At 30.7% G+C, this 17,585-nt stretch overlaps 1 protein-coding gene and 1 non-coding gene across 2 annotated transcripts; one reads left to right on the top strand and one right to left on the bottom strand.

The window, feature by feature from the left end:
• Positions 1–8,093: 8,093 nt before the first annotated feature.
• TRNAV-CAC (transfer RNA valine (anticodon CAC)) lies at positions 8,094–8,167 on the bottom strand. The gene has a single exon. It is a non-coding gene; the product is annotated as a tRNA-Val (tRNA).
• Positions 8,168–8,275: 108 nt separating this feature from the next.
• Positions 8,276–13,355, top strand: LOC105133115 (myosin heavy chain-like protein). The gene is made up of 15 exons (XM_011036950.1): positions 8,276–8,362; positions 8,456–8,543; positions 8,637–8,683; positions 8,835–8,924; positions 9,015–9,068; positions 9,818–9,895; positions 9,996–10,064; positions 10,141–10,296; positions 10,367–10,493; positions 10,655–10,695; positions 10,938–11,027; positions 11,130–11,234; positions 12,405–12,584; positions 12,754–12,863; positions 12,970–13,355. Exons 1-15 carry the CDS (start codon positions 8,327–8,329, stop codon positions 13,043–13,045), a joined length of 1,347 nt encoding a protein of 448 aa, XP_011035252.1. The 5' UTR covers positions 8,276–8,326; the 3' UTR covers positions 13,046–13,355.
• The last annotated feature ends 4,230 nt before the right edge of the window (positions 13,356–17,585 follow it).

Raw genomic sequence — 17,585 nt, 5'->3', positions numbered from 1 at the left:
AAAACACAAGGTGTAAATAAGGAAACTAAGTTGTAGACTAACAAAAATATATTTTTCAAATAATTTAAAAATAAAATACAATTGTTTGTGTTTATAAATTTTTATTAATTAATAATTGAAAAACTTAAAATAAATAATATGCTAGTGTGTCATGTAGACTAAAACTAGTTTTATTGCTCTCGTCTTATTCACTATCATCTTACTCATCATTCCTAAAATATTTATCAAGACCTTTACCATCTAAAGAATTATTAGTGTCATTAATAATACGAATACAAATGTTGATAGTGTCAATATTATTTAACTTATTAAATAATATGAATTGACATCAATTTGAGTTTTTAGATCATCTTCAAAATAATAATTATCTATTTCAACATCATTAGAAATTTCTTGTTCGTCACTTTTCTTCTTTTTTTTATGTTTCTTCGTCTTGCACCATTAACAATACCAAACAAATAAAAGTTTGATTTATCATTAGATGAAAGATCATCCAAAACTTCACTAAAATCACATTAGTGTAAAAAAATCTTGCAATTTATCAACATGCTTCTTCTCTAAGATTTCTTTTTAACAGTTGATTCACGGTAGTCGATATATTTCAACTTCCATTTACAATTTTTTTTTTCTTTTGTTCTTTGAGCTAATTTTTTTCTTTCCTCTTCGTTATCTTTTCTAAAATACTAACGAGTCTTTCTTTTAATTTTAATTTCTTCTTTATTTTTTATCAAAACACAAAAAAAATTATTTTTTTACATTTTATATAACTTATTGGCATAATTCAACATCTATATAAGTGAAAGCTAACTAATATTTAAAATTGAAAATGCCTTTAATAATAATTTTTTATAATACTTAAATTGAATGTTTTAACGTTATTAATATCTATATCATGTTGTTATTCCACATCAAGCTTATATATATATATGAAGAGAGAGGGGGGTTTTATTAACAAGAACATCAATGAATTATTTCAATAAATACACTTTCTACATCCAATAATAATGAATTATTTTAACAATCAAACTTTCTGCAAAAGTTTGAATTGGTCAAAATTTCTCAAAAATAATAAAAGTCTAAAGATTACACAAGTGCATCTATATATATTTTAAAGGATGAAATAATTATCACTTTCCAATCTCAAATTTAATAATTAAGCATGCATAAGAATAAAATTTATAATAAAATACTAAATTAATTCAATCAAATAATTTTTTGCATAATCATAATTAGGCTACATTAAAAATCCTAAAATAAAAAAAATTATTCCATAATTAAATTAAAAGAATTCATATGTGATATGATAAACATCACGCTAGAGTTGGAGGAATTGACTTCTTGAAAGGTAGATTGTCTCTTGTGCCAAATGTTGTGCCTTTTTTCTTTCCTCCAAGATGTTGCCTCCTTCTCTTTATTGTGTTGTCTAACGTACCCTTTCGCTTTGCGAGTTTTTTTTCACCTTTAACGACTGTTACAATAGAGTTGATATACCTTGAGCGTATCCTCCAAATGTAAGAAATCTGTTTTTCCTATCTATCAGGTATTTTGCTGACTTTTCTGTCTTGGATTGCGGGATAGTTTTGGAGCAAAAAACATGTGAATTACGAATTTTCTATTTCCATAACAATTGTATCCCTTCAAATCATCTTTTCAATGTATTTGGCCTTGTAATCTCTTGAATTCTGTAACTAGATATGAAATAAATACCAAAACAATGTCGGTTATAAGGTTTTTTTAATTAATTTAGTGGGTGTTTGGAAGTACTTTTTAAAAGTGTTTTTAAAAAAATTTAAATTTTTCTTTGAATTAATATATTTTTGATTTTTTAAAATCATTTTAATGTGTTAATTTTAAAAATAATTTTTTTAAAAATAAAAAAATATTAATAAAATATTTTTTTATATAAAAAATATCATAACTGAATATGCTCTCAAATTTTGTATTTTAACTCATTTTTTAGGCTTGAAAACAATAGAATCAGGTTTTGAACACTTGCATAATTTGTAGGCATACGTTATAGTTTTTTAACACATGAAATTGAGTTATACAACTTTATTATAATTTTATGAGTTAGCTTTTGTTAGTTTTGTAAACAGTGAATCAATCTCTTAATTAAATGTTAACTCTTTTCTTAAATGCATACACTTTCAAATGCCTTTGTGGTTTTGTTCATGATGAATGAATTACAAAAATCAAAAAGAGTGGAAATGCATGTAGGAAAAAAAAACACAAGGTGTAAATAAGGAAACTAAGTTGTAGACTAACAAAAATATATTTTTCAAATAATTTAAAAATAAAATACAATTGTTTGTGTTTATAAATTTTTATTAGTTAATAATTAAAAAACTTAAAATAAATAATATATTAGCGTGTCATGTAGACTAAAACTAGTTTTATTGCTTTCATCTTATTTACTATCATCTTACTCATCATTCCTAAAACGTTTATCAAGATCTTTACCATCTAAAAAATTATTAGTATCATTAATAATATGAATACAAATATTGATATTGTGAATATTATTTAACTCAAAACTCATTAGATAATATGAATTAATATCAATTTGAGTTTTGAGATCATCTCCAGTATAATAATTATCCATTTCAACATCATTAGAAATTTTTTCTTCGTCACTTTCCTTCTTTTTTTAATGTTTCTTCGTCTTGCACCATCAACAATATCAAGCAAATCAAAGTTTGATTTATCATTAGATGAAAGATCATCCAAAACTTCACTAAAATCACATTAGAGTAGAAAAATCTTATAATTTATCAACATGCTTTGTCTCTAAGATTTCTTTTTAACAGTTGATTCATTCATGGTAGTCGGTGTATTTCAACTTCCATTTACAATTTTTTTTTCTTTTGTTCTTTGAGCTAATTTTTTTCTTTTATCTTCGTTCTTTTTCTAAAATACTAAAGAGTCTTTCTTTTAATTTTAGTTACTTCTTGATTTTTTATCAAAACACAAAAAAATTATTTTTTTACATTTTATATAACTTACTAGCATAACTCAACATCTATACAAGTGCAAGCCAACTGATATTTGAAATTGAAAATACATTTACTAATGAACTATTTTAACAAACAAACAAACAAATTTTCTACATCCAACAACAATGAATTATTTCAACAATCAAACTTTTTGTAAAATTTTGAATTGATCAAAATTTCTCATAAATAATAAAACTCTAAATATTACACAAATGCATCTATATATATTTCAAAGGATGAGATAATTATCACTTTTTAATCTCAAATTGAATTCTAAATCATACAATTAATAATCAAGCATGCATAAGAATGAAGTTTATAATAAAATACTAAATTAATTCAATCAAATAAATATTTGCATAATTATAATTAAGCTACATTAAAAATCCTAAAATAAAAAAAAATATTCCATAATTAAATTAAAAGAATTCATATGTGATAGATGGACATTACACTAGAGTTAGAGGAATTGACTTCTTGAAAGGTAGATTGTCTCTTGTGTCAAATGTTGTGCTTTTTTCTTTCCTCCAAGATGTTGCCTCCTCCTCTTTATTGTATTGTCTAACGTGTCCTTTTTTTTAGATTAACGTGGGTGTTCGGGTCAGCTTGTGCGCACCATGACTAATCCCACGGCCCCTGAAGTTAACGACCATGTAAGCCTCCAGTGGCCATCATATGAGCAACCAAGGACTCGAACCTGAGACCACAGAGGGAGCAAACCCCTTAATCCCAAGTCCTTACCACTTGGCTACCACCTAGATGTCCTTTTTGCTCTGTGAGTTTTTTCACCTTCAACGATTGTTATAATAGAGTTGATATATCTTGAGCGTATCCTCCAAATTTAAGAAATTTGTTTTTAAGAAATTTGTTTTTCCTATCTATCAGGTATTTTGCTAACTTTTCTGTCTTCGATTGCGGGATAGTTTTGGAGCAAAAAACATGTGAATTACGAATTTTCTATTTACATAACAATTGTATCCCTTCAAATCATCTTTTCAACGTTTTTGGTCTTGTTTATGACTCTAGATATAAAATAAATATCAAAATAATATCGGTTATAAAACTTTTTTATTGATTCAGTGGGTGTTTGGGAGTATTTTTTTAAAATATTTTTAAAAAAATTTAAATTTTTTTTGTTTTGAATTAATATATTTTTAATTTTTTAAATTATTTTGATATGCTGATATTAAAAATAATTTTTAAAAATATAAAAAATATTATTAACATACTTTTCAGAGTGAAATTACTTTGAAAAACAATCACAACCATATTGTTAAATATATTCTCAAACTTTATATTTTAACTCATTTTTTAGGCTTAAAAACAATAGAATCAGATTTTAAACACTTGCAGAATTTGTAGGCATATGTTATAGTTTTTTAACACATGAAATTGAGTTATACAACTCTATTTATAGCCTAAAAATCAACTAATGCTTGAGTTATTCTTTGAACATATCAACTAAGATTTAAATTCTAAACTGGGCCGTGGTTTGCCTCTTCTTCTTATCTCATTTTGAGCTTAATTCAGTAGTAAAACACTTTAAAAACATAATTAATTTCCAAGAATTAAATAAATATAAAAGTTTTTAAAAATTTAAATCAACTAGATAGAAACAAACAAAAGATTCTAAATCAAAACAATTATGATTAAGAAAATATGTGCAATAAATTCCCTTCTCAACTGCATATAATCAGAATTTCTATCGCTTGGGCCAAAATTAAAACCCCATTTCGAACAAAATTCCAATTTCCTCAAAAACATCCATAAAAAAAATCCTAACAGTTACTTATCTTGCTGATCCCAAAATTTCAAGGGATTCTCTCTTTTCTGTGGCTTTGACTGGCTCATGAATAGAACCTTTTAGACCAATAAAACTACTAAAAGAGAAAAAGCAAAATGAATTTCATTTTTGAAGGTTTGATTGCGTGGAACTCGACCTTCTTCTTTGATGTATTAAAAGAAAATAACAATAAAACAAGAACAGTAAATCACAGATGATCTAAAATTAAAAAGTTCATTCATTTTATTTTTAGATAATGGAGGTTGAATTTCGAATTTCACTACCAATTGAAACAGCAATTACATTGGCAGCACCAAGTCAATAAAATAAAATAAAATCAGGTGGGCAAAAAATAAACACAGGAAAAATTCTGAATACAAGGCACGAATACACTCTCTCTTACTCATGAACATCATAGAAATTGTTGCAAAAATTAAAAAGGAAAAGAAGAGAAAAAAACCATCGCAAACAAAACACACTTTCCAGTTTCCACTCCGCGCATGAAATGGATCAATAGATATCTGGCAAGCTAGCTTTTGACTTCTTACAGATTCCACCCCAAATTCCCCGATCTCGCATCGCAGCAGGCTGTCGCCACTCCTAGAGCAAAAACTTTAACAATTATGAAAGTAAAGAAGCAATGATAACCATAATCCAGAACGTAAGACCATGCACCATCGATTAAAATAGTAAACAACACAATCAAATGGGAATTACTCCTTGATTAATGGCCACCGCGACTCCCATCACCACTGCCACCATTATCATTACTGGCAGACATATGGGCTGCAGTCGTGACAGCTGCGCCACCAGTTTCGCTACTGGCAGCGTGGGTGGTTCCTTGATGGCTGCCTTCAGCTTGGTCATCACTAGATGTTTTAAGGGAAGATTGCTCCGGTTCTTCAGTCTTGATTTCTTTCTGCTTGCGGCCTGGGATGCAGGCAGTACACCAGCTGGTTATGCTCCTCATTGCTGAACCAAGGGGGTACTGACGCCCTACTTCAGATTAATCTCCTTCCTGCCCAAATGCCCATTTCTTTCTTCTATAAAAGCACGCAATAAAAAGGCTCGACAGTCTTTAATTATTGTAATGATTGCTTGGTTAACAAGCATTGTTGGCATAAAACAAGGAATTATGCGAAAACTTTTTCTTTTCATATTTTTCTCTTCATTCGTTGTTGCTGCTGGTCCACCATGCCGTTACCACCTCAAATATATTTGCCAGCCAGCAAGCCAACACAGTACTAAACTATTTGCATGGCCAAATTAATAAGCTTACCTTGTATTACCAGGCTTAATGATTGAAGATTGAAAATCAATCCCAAGCTGTAAAGCTTTATTCCAAGGAACATTAAAGTGAAAAAAAGGTTTATATTCCTTTAAAAGTCGGGAACCCGTGAATGATTGAGTTTAATCCTGTTAAGGAAGTATTAGCTTACGGTATATGTGTATCTCAGCAAATTGGAATCCAGCTGGTGATGAAGGACCATGGCTGCCATCACCTGCAAATTGATTTTCATGTGCAAGTAACAGCAACCCGGTTCAGATCAGGTACATGATGTGGATGGAGATCTATGTATATTTTGTCCAAAATATTTATTATAAAATAATATAAATTATATTTTAAAATTTTAATTAAAAACTTAAATTATTGACTTGAACTAGTCTATTGACATAATATTAAAGCATTGAAAAGCAAGCGATCACGAGCTTAAATTTTATCTATCTTATTTATTTAATAAAATATAATCATAAGATAATGTAAACTTGTATAAATTTTAAGTTCAAAAAATTTTATTTAAGAATAAATGTTAAAAAATAAAATAAATTATATTTTAAGATTTTAATTAACAATTTAAGTTATTAAATTAAAATAATACGTCAAAACATCTACTTCATTAAGATTTGCTTGAGTAAGGTTTTTATCCCATCAATTTACTTCAATATTAATCACTCACATGTGAACTAAATTTACTTTATAAACAACAAAAAATATTTTCTTTTTAACTTCTTTGATATATATAGTTATTATAATAATATTATATGACAAACCTGGTAAAAATCAATAAAAACTTTGAATTTTATAATATATATAACTATGAGTATATAGTGATAATAATGACTAATTAATAATATATAAAATAAGGATATTACGTCCTTTAATATATTCATATAATATTCTTCTATAAAATACTAAGTAATATATGATGTAAATCTGGTATATTTTTGAAGTTCATAATACAAGGTCACTTGATAATTAACTAATAAATATATGATTTAACACCAAGTGTGTGATTTTTACATTTAAAATAGATATTGAATAATTCACATGTATAGCTATGTCAATCACTAATGATTTTCTATTTAATATAATTACATATTTTAAAATCATACATAGTTCTGATATTTTAATAATGATTCAGAAAACAAGATTATCGGCTAGATTTGTAAGATTATTTGCACTAATATCTTAAAGTATGATTTTACAAGGTGGAAGAAAAATTTTAAAGAGAAAACTCTTTTAAGAGTTTTTTTTAAAAAAAAACAAGATTGGATTGGATTGAATATCCAAGAAAAAACCATCCCAACTTCATTTTGCAACGTCATTTTGATTAGTTAGATTGGATTGATGTAAATTGGAATCTTATAATAATTATAAATATAAATAAATTTATATATAAAAAGTCATTCTAATTTGATCTAATAAGATTCATTCCTATTCTTGCTGTAGATGAGAGTATTAAATTAGAGTGTATATAAAAATAATAATTTAATTTAAACCTGTTAAATATTAATTTGATCAAATCTAATAACTGGGTATTTTTTTTTAGATTTGGTAAATAATAGGCAGGACATAGGTATTATCAAATCCAACCTAAAGGTCATCCAAATCTAACCCGAGACATATATCTAATTATTTATACTATATTAATATATTTGTAAAATATTTAGATTTTTTAATATATATATGTATTAATTATTTTATTTTTTTATTAATTAATAAATAATAATAGATAATAAATACCTAAAACCTGATAAATAATTTATAAATATTTAACTTATTTATCCAATAAATAATAAATATATAAAAAAAATCCAACCTTCTGCGTAAATGCCCATTGCCATCAGCTAGTGTAAAACATGCTTTTGCCTGCCTTTAAATTAACGGAAGCGATTAGCACTAACCTAACGCCGTCGTTTTAGATTAATCCGGTAAAAGGTAATGTAAGATTCGGAAGCAGACCCAGTTAAGGTGAACTGAAGACCATGATTAAATCCTAACGGTGTCGTTTCAAATGATATCTTATCAAAAAAAATGTCTGAGCCCGGGTTCGAACCGGGGACCTCTAGTGTGTGAGACTAGCGTGATAACCAACTACACCACCCAGACAACGTGAAGTGGTTTCGATGAAGTTCTAAATAATATTAATTTTTAATGGTTATTTTGTAAATATGTTTTTTTGACAAATTGAACCCTTAATAAAAAGTAATGATAGATAGACGCACAGAAAAATCGAAATCATACGTTGCGAATTTGTTTTCTTTTCCGATGGAAGGGCTTCACGCATCGCTGGGCCGGCGAACAGTACTGCTCTTTTCATCACCTTCTCCATGATCATCTGCTGTTACAAAATCTGATATCTAATATTTCTCTCTCTCTGTTTTTTTTTTTTGGCAGTTAGAAGAGATAAGACAAAAGAGAGCAGCTGAGAGATTAAGCAAAGCTTCATCTGGTCCAGATCTAACCAAAATTCCAACCCCTAATGGTCTCTCTACCTCCTCCTTTCTTTTTATTTCCCCGTTCAACACTAATTTGTTTCAATTTCTTTATAAAATTTCATATATTTTTTTTTGCGTAGATAATGCTGGAATGAGAAAATCTGAGAGCGGAAATCGTCTCTCCGAGGTACGATTTCAGTCTCTTTTTTTTTCTTCAATTTATTGAAAATGGAAAAATAAACTGATTAAAGCATATTATTAATTGATTAGGAAAACCTGCATAATTTATTTATTGAAAAGTCATTTTGCTGTTCATTTTAAATGAATGAGTCGTGCAGACGGATATTGGTGGTTTAGTATCTCAGCTAAAAGACCTACAGAAAAGGAATGCGGACTTGGAGGAAAGCAACGGCATCTTATCTTTAAAGGTATAATCTTGGCGTTGATCATTATTTGTTCTGTATTCGGTGCTAGTCTCTCAATAAAAAGCAAAAAAAACCTTTTCTGTTCCGCTGCAGCTTCAAAACAAGGATGTTGAGAACGAAACGCTTCAGAAGCGCTTAAATGATCTGGTAAGGACCGGACTTTTTTTTTTGTTTTCATTTAATCACGTGGTTTAGCAAATTATCAACATTGCTCTTGGTTGAGGGTGTATTTGATGAGGCATATCTGGTGTTAGATAACTGTATCCTAGATAAAATTGGTATATGAATTTTCCTGCTGGGTTTTGTGCAATAATGTGGGCTCTAAGGATTTTAGTGTTTCTATCAATTGTAAGGCTTCTTTGTGATCTGGTGTCTCTTTTATTGATGCAACATTGTAGATAATAAGTGCAATTCAAGGATTTGAAAAGCACCATTCTCTTCTTGGCTTTATGATTACAGGATTTAGAGTCCATTTGACGTGACTCATAAAAAATAACCTTTCACTTTGAGTTATGATTCAAAATGTGTTTTTCATAAATAACTTGTGAAAAAAATGAGTTAAGTTGGAAGTATGTTCGGTAAAAATGATCCTGAACTACTTTTTTTTTTTAATTATTTGAAGAAGGGAGGTAGTATATGGTAGAACCCATGAGTTAAAAGTTGAACATTTTAACTTTTGTTCAAAGCAAGATTTTGACTAAATTCTGAATCAAACCTTTGATTCAAGTAAAAAGTCATTTCTAGCTAAACATACTTGTGACTTGCTTTGAGTCAAAAGTTAAAAAAACAACTTAAAAATCAATTTGCAAAAGTCATACCAGAACAGAACCTTATATTTTTTAATTCAATGCAGGATACTATACCTTTTAGCTTGTTTTGCTTTTTTTAAATTGCAGGAACAAAATACTGTACCATCTTTAAGAAAAGCACTTAGGGAAGTTGCAATGGAGAAAGATGCAGCTGTTGTTTCACGGGTACATATTTTTGTTTCACAACATGCTGCTGCTGTTGTCTGCTCTACTTGTGTTGCTTTGCCTTCACACACCACCCACAAAGTGTGATTTTTTAGTGTAGGAGGACCTTTCAGCCCAGCTTCGCACACTTAAGAAACGTCTAAAGGAAGCAGAAGAAGAACAATACAGAGTATGCAAACACCTTTTGGCTATTATTTATGAAAAACATCTTAGTTCTTTCTTCTCAATATATTCTTTTGCAATAGGCTGAGGAAGATGCAGCAGTCTTGAGAGCAGAATTAAACTCAATGCAGCGACAAGCTATGAGTAATCATCCTGGTGGAATAAGCTCAATGAGTATATCACATGATCAAGTGCAAAGCTTGGAAAGGGAATTAGCTGGCTTGAAGTCTGAATTTCAGGTTAGTGTAATCATCTTTGTTTTCCAATTATGTTTGTTATCAGTCTGTAATGGCGGTTCAAAATTCACAGCAAGTGTCATTATTGAGGCAACAAGAGCAACAAAGATTAGCAGAGGAGCAATCCCGAACCTCTGCCCTCATGTCTGAAAACCAGCAGTTGGTTGAGAAACTTGCAGCTCTATCCAGAACGGTCTCAGGTGCACTCCTACAGAAATTTCCTACTAGTGGCCTTTAAAGCTTTTGTTGTCAATTTCATGCATATGCATGCAAATGTCTCATTTGCTAGCCATTTACGTACAGATTTTATATATTCTACTTCTTTTCTCTTAGTTGCCAACTTTGTTTTTGTGCAATGCAGAAGAAGCATCACAAAATCTGGTCCCTAAGGCCTTCACAGTGGTAAGACAATGCCTATGGTTGCTGTTGTCACTATGTTGAGCTCATGTGTCTGATAACCATGACATATCTGCGATATATATATAGTATTACTATTCGGTCCAAGTTCTCTCTAGTTGTTTTTTGTTTTCCAGAATATGTTCAGGGTAATTCTTGATTTTTTTTTTTTATTAATGGTAGACTGAATTCAGGTGTTTTGCACTTACTGTTATTGGACTCGAATGATTTCATATTATGTGTTCTAGGAAGACAAGGAGAAACTTGAGAAGCAGTTGCATGATATGGCTGTAGCAGTCGAGCGGTTGGAAAGTAGTAGACAGAAACTTCTAATGGAGGTGAAGTATTTGCTTACTTGATTATCGTTCAGTAATTTGAATGGATGTTGGATGTGCGCTTGCTATATGAAGGTGACTTTGTTTCATAACTTCTATTGGCAGATTGATTCCCAATCTTCAGAGATAGAGAAACTTTTTGAGGAAAACTCCAGTCTCTCATCTTCTTGTCAAGAGGCCATGAGCATAGCAAAACAGTGGGAGAATCAGGTGGGCTTTTCAGTGATTAGGTTTGGTTCAATTAGGTGTTGTGTATTGATGAAATCTGAATGCCTTGTGCAATTATTAATTAATCACCAATAGTTTAGTCTAGAAATAGTTCATGGTGGAGTTTGTGGCATGGTTGAATACATGAATTAGAGAGAATAAACTGGATGTAACAGAAAATTATTTGTAAACTATGGTGGATGCATGAACTAAGTGATAGCTGATAGTGGAGATTTGGGGTATGATAACTAGAGGAAACCAAAATATGTTTTCCAACTACTGAATGTTTTGAGATGGAAGATATGTTCCAGTTGTCCATAGTAATGAGGGGATTGCATGGTTCATGGTTTCTTCTTTAGTTCTAGGAAAGAACAGACATGTTCTCAGACAGACTATTCTCTATTCTTTAATTCTTCATATTACTATTCCTTATTTAGACAACATATGCTCTCAATCTTGTTCAATTAAGTAGCTATGATTTCAGATTGTTCACATGCTTTCATCAGGTCCTTTTTTTCCCTTCCTTTTATCTCTCTGTTTTTCTTCAAGTAGTTAGAGTTAGTTATTAGACGAGAAGGGGTAAATTGTTAAATCTCCACTTTATTGTGGTAAATGCTGAATCTTATGTATGAACTTAAGACCTTTCCACTAAGGGAGGGTGATGGGAATGAAGAACAACTATTTTGTTGGATAGTAGCATTTGATTATCTAAGAATTTTAATTTTGTTTGTTTTTTTTTCCTAGATTTTTTTCTACCTTTTTTTTAAATAGTTAGTGAAGTAGATTTTTAATATACTGGTTATATTTTCTGTTTATTAGGTGTTCCTATAGCTTCAGTTGTTGTAATTCTATATGGTTTGGTGCCTGTAAATGGGCATCGTATCTAGAAATTCAAGGATGCTATTAATATTGACTGGTCATATAAATTGAGTTTTTTCAGAGGAGTGGTTCTCTTGGGATTTTGTTATTGTTTAATCAATTGATTCTACATCAAAGATGAATGATCATCTAGCTTAACCCAAGGGCTCACTTTCATTATGGTCCTTAGTGAGCATGTGTGTCATGCCTCTAAAATCTTTCAGGGTGACATTATCATGTTTTTCAACATTTGCATAATTTTCCCGGTATTTTGTTTCTTGAAACTGACAATTGGCTTGCATGTCACTTCTGCAGTTGAAGGACTGCCTTAAGAAAAATGAAGAGCTTCGTGTAATGCTCGATAAGTTGAGAACAGAACAGGCTAATTTACTATCAAACGATAGGGAGATCCTGGGAGGCTCAGCAGAAAGGCATAGAGATGGGGTAACTGAGACTGGCTCACAAGCACATGCAACTGAAATTCTATCACTCAAGGTACCCAATGATGGGAGTTTTCTCTAAGGAGTTTTGATGCCTATCCTAGCACATTCTTAACTCCCTTTTGCAAGATGAAACACATTGTTACAGCTATTCCAAGCAGAAATTAATGTTTAGCCTGTCTTTTTATTTTCTTATTTGTTATTCAAATGACTGTTATTGGCAGGGCCAACTTGCAAAAGAACAGAGCAGAGCAGAAGCATTATCAGCAGAGGTCATGCAGCTGTCAGCAGAACTGCAACAAGCCACACAAGCATATAATGGTCTTGCACGCCTGTAAGTTTTTCCTAGTAATTTTCCCGTTTAGAGCAGCACAAACACAATTTGGTGTTTGGAGATTTTTAGCAACAGGCTTCAACACTGAATCCATTTCCAACTGCAGCTATAAACCAGTTCTTCGGAACATCGAGAGCAGCCTCATCAAGATGAAGCAAGATGGCTCCGTGGTTGTGCAGTGAAAAGAAAGCATTTTGCTGGAGAGGTCATTGATTTTTTACCAGTTCAATTCTTTGTATTAGAATTCTTGCAAAACATTGCTTGGTTTTAGGAACAAGTATTACATGTATTTCAAGAAATATGTTTTGACTAGGTTTTACATTTTATTAATAGGTTTGAAACGCCCAGCAGAGAAAAAGGAAAAGAAAATTCATGACTTCATACTATGTTAACTATAAATATTACCATCTACTTGGAGTTGACAAGGGATTTTGCTCCTATTTTTGGAATGTTTTTGCCATCACAGTGTGATGTGGCAATCTTTCCCAATGGCAACATCTCTGTCGCGCAACATCAATATGCTCTGAGGTTGAACCCTGAAATCTATAGGCTTCTCATTTCCCATAATGAAAGTTGTGTTTGGATACTTACAAGTTGATTTCATTTCAAGTGACAACTCATAGTGGAAAAGGGAAGGGGAAGACATAAATTCCCAGTTGTGGTATAAAGTCATAAACTACTGTTGCTCCACAATACCATCAAGCTCTGTATAAAATAAATAGGAATGGAAGATAAAAAACCGACCCAGTGTCGCAATCACTGAAGGAGAAGTCCTGGTGGGTGTGGGAGGGGATCGGGGGAAGAGATGGTCTTGAGCGTAGCGGGAAATGCTTTTCCAGGAGCAACAATCTGAATCATGGCGAGCTGGGGATAATCTGCTTTGTGGTGCTGGACACCAAAAGATCTAAATTCCTTGACCTTGTTATCGGCGTTGTGTTTTTCGAAAACAATTTGATTATACAATGACAACAATCCAAACTCCAATTCTTCTTGATAACAGGCATATTAACGTGGACGCATTGGTGGGGCAATATTATTCCCGAAGAATGACTTTATTACATTTGCATTATTACATCAACAAAAATTTCGAATGTCGAATACGTAGACAGGATAATGAGATTGTCTATCACATGAATAGTCCATAAAAAATAACATGTACAACAAGTACGCAAAATGAAGCTCTCTTGAGGATTGCAATGATGTTTCAAAATTTAATATGTTTAGGAATGGGATTATTTGGTATTTGGATAGTTGTTAATCATGTGTTCATTTTAACATTTCATTTTTCATATCCCATGAAATATATGTTTGGTGGGAGAAGTTTTAATTGTAACAATCCTTGCGGCAAGATTTAGTGCTCCTTTAATAATAAAATCATAACTTTTAAGTAAGGAAATGTAATAAATAAAAGAAAAATATTTAAATTCCTAGAATAAGAGTGTTTTTCTTGTTTTGGTAAGATAAATGTTCTAAAAGTTAAAGATGTTAATACTCAAAGAATAAAAATCATTAACCATTTACCCAAGTAGTTTAGAGGGTATTTATAATCCTTAAGTTTGTCATTTTAATAAAGTGAAGGATGATAAATGTTCTAAAAGTTAAGATATTAATACTTAAAGAATAGAAATCATTAACCATTTACCCAAGTAATTTAGAGGGTATTTATAATCCTTAAGTTTAAGTTTGTCATTTTAATAAAGTGAAGGAATTGAAAAATCATTTAGTTGTGATAGAATTAATAAGGGATAAAAGCCCTTCAAACCTTATTAATGAAGAGCAAATATCCTTTAAAGACCATTAATAAGATGAAAATGTGATCGGGCTCTAGAAAACTTTTTACATATCTACAAATATAAATGGATGATTATTTTTTACATTAATACTTTATGCTAATGATCTTAAGAGAGAATTTTATGGTTCTAATAAAGACATTTAACAACCTTTAGATCAATTGGATTTAGTATGTAGTAACCAAGTCCAAGAAAGATGGGTTTGGTAATGTACCAGACTCATGTTGTATTGGGCTCAGCATATAGCTGAACCCAAATATATTGGATCTTACAACTCGCCAGAATTATGTTACCTTAAACTCAACACATGCTTAGACCTAATTATAATAGGTTTGGCAATTCATCGACCCATGTTTCCTTGAGCTCAACACATGGCTGAACCCAAGTACATTGGGTCTCGTAGCTAGCTAGACCTATATTTTCTTGGGTTAACACCCTATTATGGGTTTAGGCTTTTTATTAAATAATTGATAACATCGAGTCAAAAATACTTACTTGTCAGTTGCCTCCCAAGTTTTTATGTAGTTTCAAACAAAAAGACTTAAAAAAGCCTTTTGAGAGACAATTAATCAGATTTGTCATGAAATATGGCGTCTCTCTTTATTGATTTTAAATGATGTCAAGGGTTGACAAAATAATCTTTTTGATAAGATAATTTGACCGTGTGTAATCAATGTAGTAGGCTTTTAGCCTTCCTTAAATTATGTTATGATGCCAATTGTCCTTCATGCATTAGTGAGAATAAAAAGTGATGACTTGTATAAATCTTATTCTTTAATTCTATTTTTTACTTTTTCCAAAATCTATACACTTTTTGTAATAAGGGCCTTTAGATAAGAAGATCAAGTTTCTTTGTGTTTTGCAAAAGAAACACTTTTTGTTGGAGGAGACTTACATAAACACCTTTTGTTATGTTTAGACAAAACCTATATTATCTTAAACTAAACACATAATTGAACACAAATATATTGAGTTTGACAACTTTTCAAACTCATGTTATCTAAAACTCATCACATGCCTGGACCCAATTATATTGGACCTAGTAACTCGCCAAACTCACATTGACCTACACTCAACATATGGTTAAACCTAATTATATTGTGCTTAACAAGTTGCTGGACCCGTGTGTCTTTGAGCTTAACCCATGGTGAGCCCAAGTATATTGGGTCCAACTTACTAGACTCACGTGGCTTTAGACGCATCATATTATTATGCCAAAGTATATTAGGCTTGATAAGTTGTCAAACCCAAGTTGTGTTAGGTGCAATGCATGGTTGAACCCAAGTATATTGGGTTTAGAAATTTATTATACTTATGTTGTATTTAGCTCAACACATGGTTGAACCCATGTATATCAATCTAGTAACTTATCGAACTCAAGTTAACTTAGGGTAAATGTATTGCTGAACCGAAGTACATTGGATTTGACAATTAATCAGACCCACGTTCTCTTTGGTTTCCACTTTGTTATGAGTTTAGTGACACGACAAAAAGATTGATGTCTTCTTCCAAGTGCAATAGTGTTGAAGTAATACCCGGTAAGACCGGGGTCGAACCACAGGGAGGTTAATTGTACAAATTATAAACAATAACAATAACAACAACAACAACAACAACAACAATAAAAACAACAACAACAACAACAACAACAACAACAACAACAACAATAACAACAACTATAATAATAATAGTAGTAGTAGTAGTAGTAGAGAAAAGGAAGGAGAAGAAGAAGAAGAAGATGAGAACTTTGAGATAAAATATTAATGTAACGATTAAATAATGATAATAACAAATGTCAATGTTAGAGAATCCACTAATGGTATGTCAAACAAGTGTAGTATAAACTCTTATTATTCAATTGGAAACCACATATAAAGAAGGTTTCAATCAGGTTATAGATTGTTAACATGATTACATTAGTCATCTTATTCGATTAATGCTAATACTTGTAAATCTCGTTAAACATTCATGATTATAACTTATGTTAACAACAAATCAAGTTCCTTTTATAGCTTAGGTGTTGGTTATACCATACAGTATGGGTTATGAAAGTGTCAAGCATTTGTTTAACACTTCTATGAAACTGCTAAGCATTTGTTGTACCAGGTGTCGGTTAAGTTGTGTCATTGGTGTAAAGGTTTCAGAGAAGTCCACTCTTAACACTTAAGTATAGCCTTTCACTATTAATCTGTCTTTGTATTTGTTCATGGAACCATTAATATTTCATTTGATTCTATAAACCCATTTGACTCTTATGTCCTTTTTGTGTAACGACTTGTCCATTAGCACTTAGGTATCATGCTTTTCAATTATTCTAAGTTCCTTTTTCATTGCTTTAATCCATTCATTGTTCTTCACTACCTCTTTAAATTCTATAGGTTTACAAATAACAATATTGCTACTTTCAAAAATTTTAGTTAAAGATCTTATACCTCTAACCACTCATCATCAATGTTTTCATTAATAATCTCTAAGATTGAAGATTCATGCTTCTCTCTTAATGATTCCAACTTTTCTTCTGGTTCCTTCCACTTTTATTGTTTATCTTCTATAAATTTGACATCTCTACTTACCAAAATTCTTCTATTTTGAGGTTGGAAGATTCTGTGAGCTTTTGATGGATTGTTGTATCCAATGAACACTTTTAGTTCTAACTTCTTATCTAGCTTATCTATTTTCACTTTTGGTATATAAGTGAAACAAATACAACCAAATATTTTTAAATGTTGGAGGTCTGGTTTGTATCCAAACTAGGCTTCAAATGAGGTTTTTTTTTTCTACAATGCTCTGGTTGGCATTCTGTTAAGCAAATACATTGATGTATTTGCATCTTTAACCTATAATTTTTTTGACAACCTTTTTTCATGTAACATGCATATAGTCATTTCCATAATGCTCTTATTTTTTATTTCACTTACACCATTATGTTGTG

This window comes from Populus euphratica, unplaced genomic scaffold (genome assembly GCF_000495115.2).
Source record: "Populus euphratica unplaced genomic scaffold, PopEup_1.0 scaffold42.1, whole genome shotgun sequence".
Classification (NCBI taxonomy): Eukaryota; Viridiplantae; Streptophyta; class Magnoliopsida; order Malpighiales; family Salicaceae; genus Populus; species Populus euphratica.
This window is presented reverse-complemented; position numbering and strand designations above follow the sequence as displayed.

Coding starts and splice junctions, on each gene's coding strand:
- LOC105133115 (XM_011036950.1), top strand. CDS start 8,327: ATGGAAGGGCTTCACGCATCGCTGGGCCGGCGAACA. Junction 8,363..8,455: donor CATCGCTGGGCCGGCGAACA/GTACTGCTCTTT, acceptor TTTTTTTGGCAG/TTAGAAGAGATAAGACAAAA. Junction 8,925..9,014: donor ACGGCATCTTATCTTTAAAG/GTATAATCTTGG, acceptor GTTCCGCTGCAG/CTTCAAAACAAGGATGTTGA.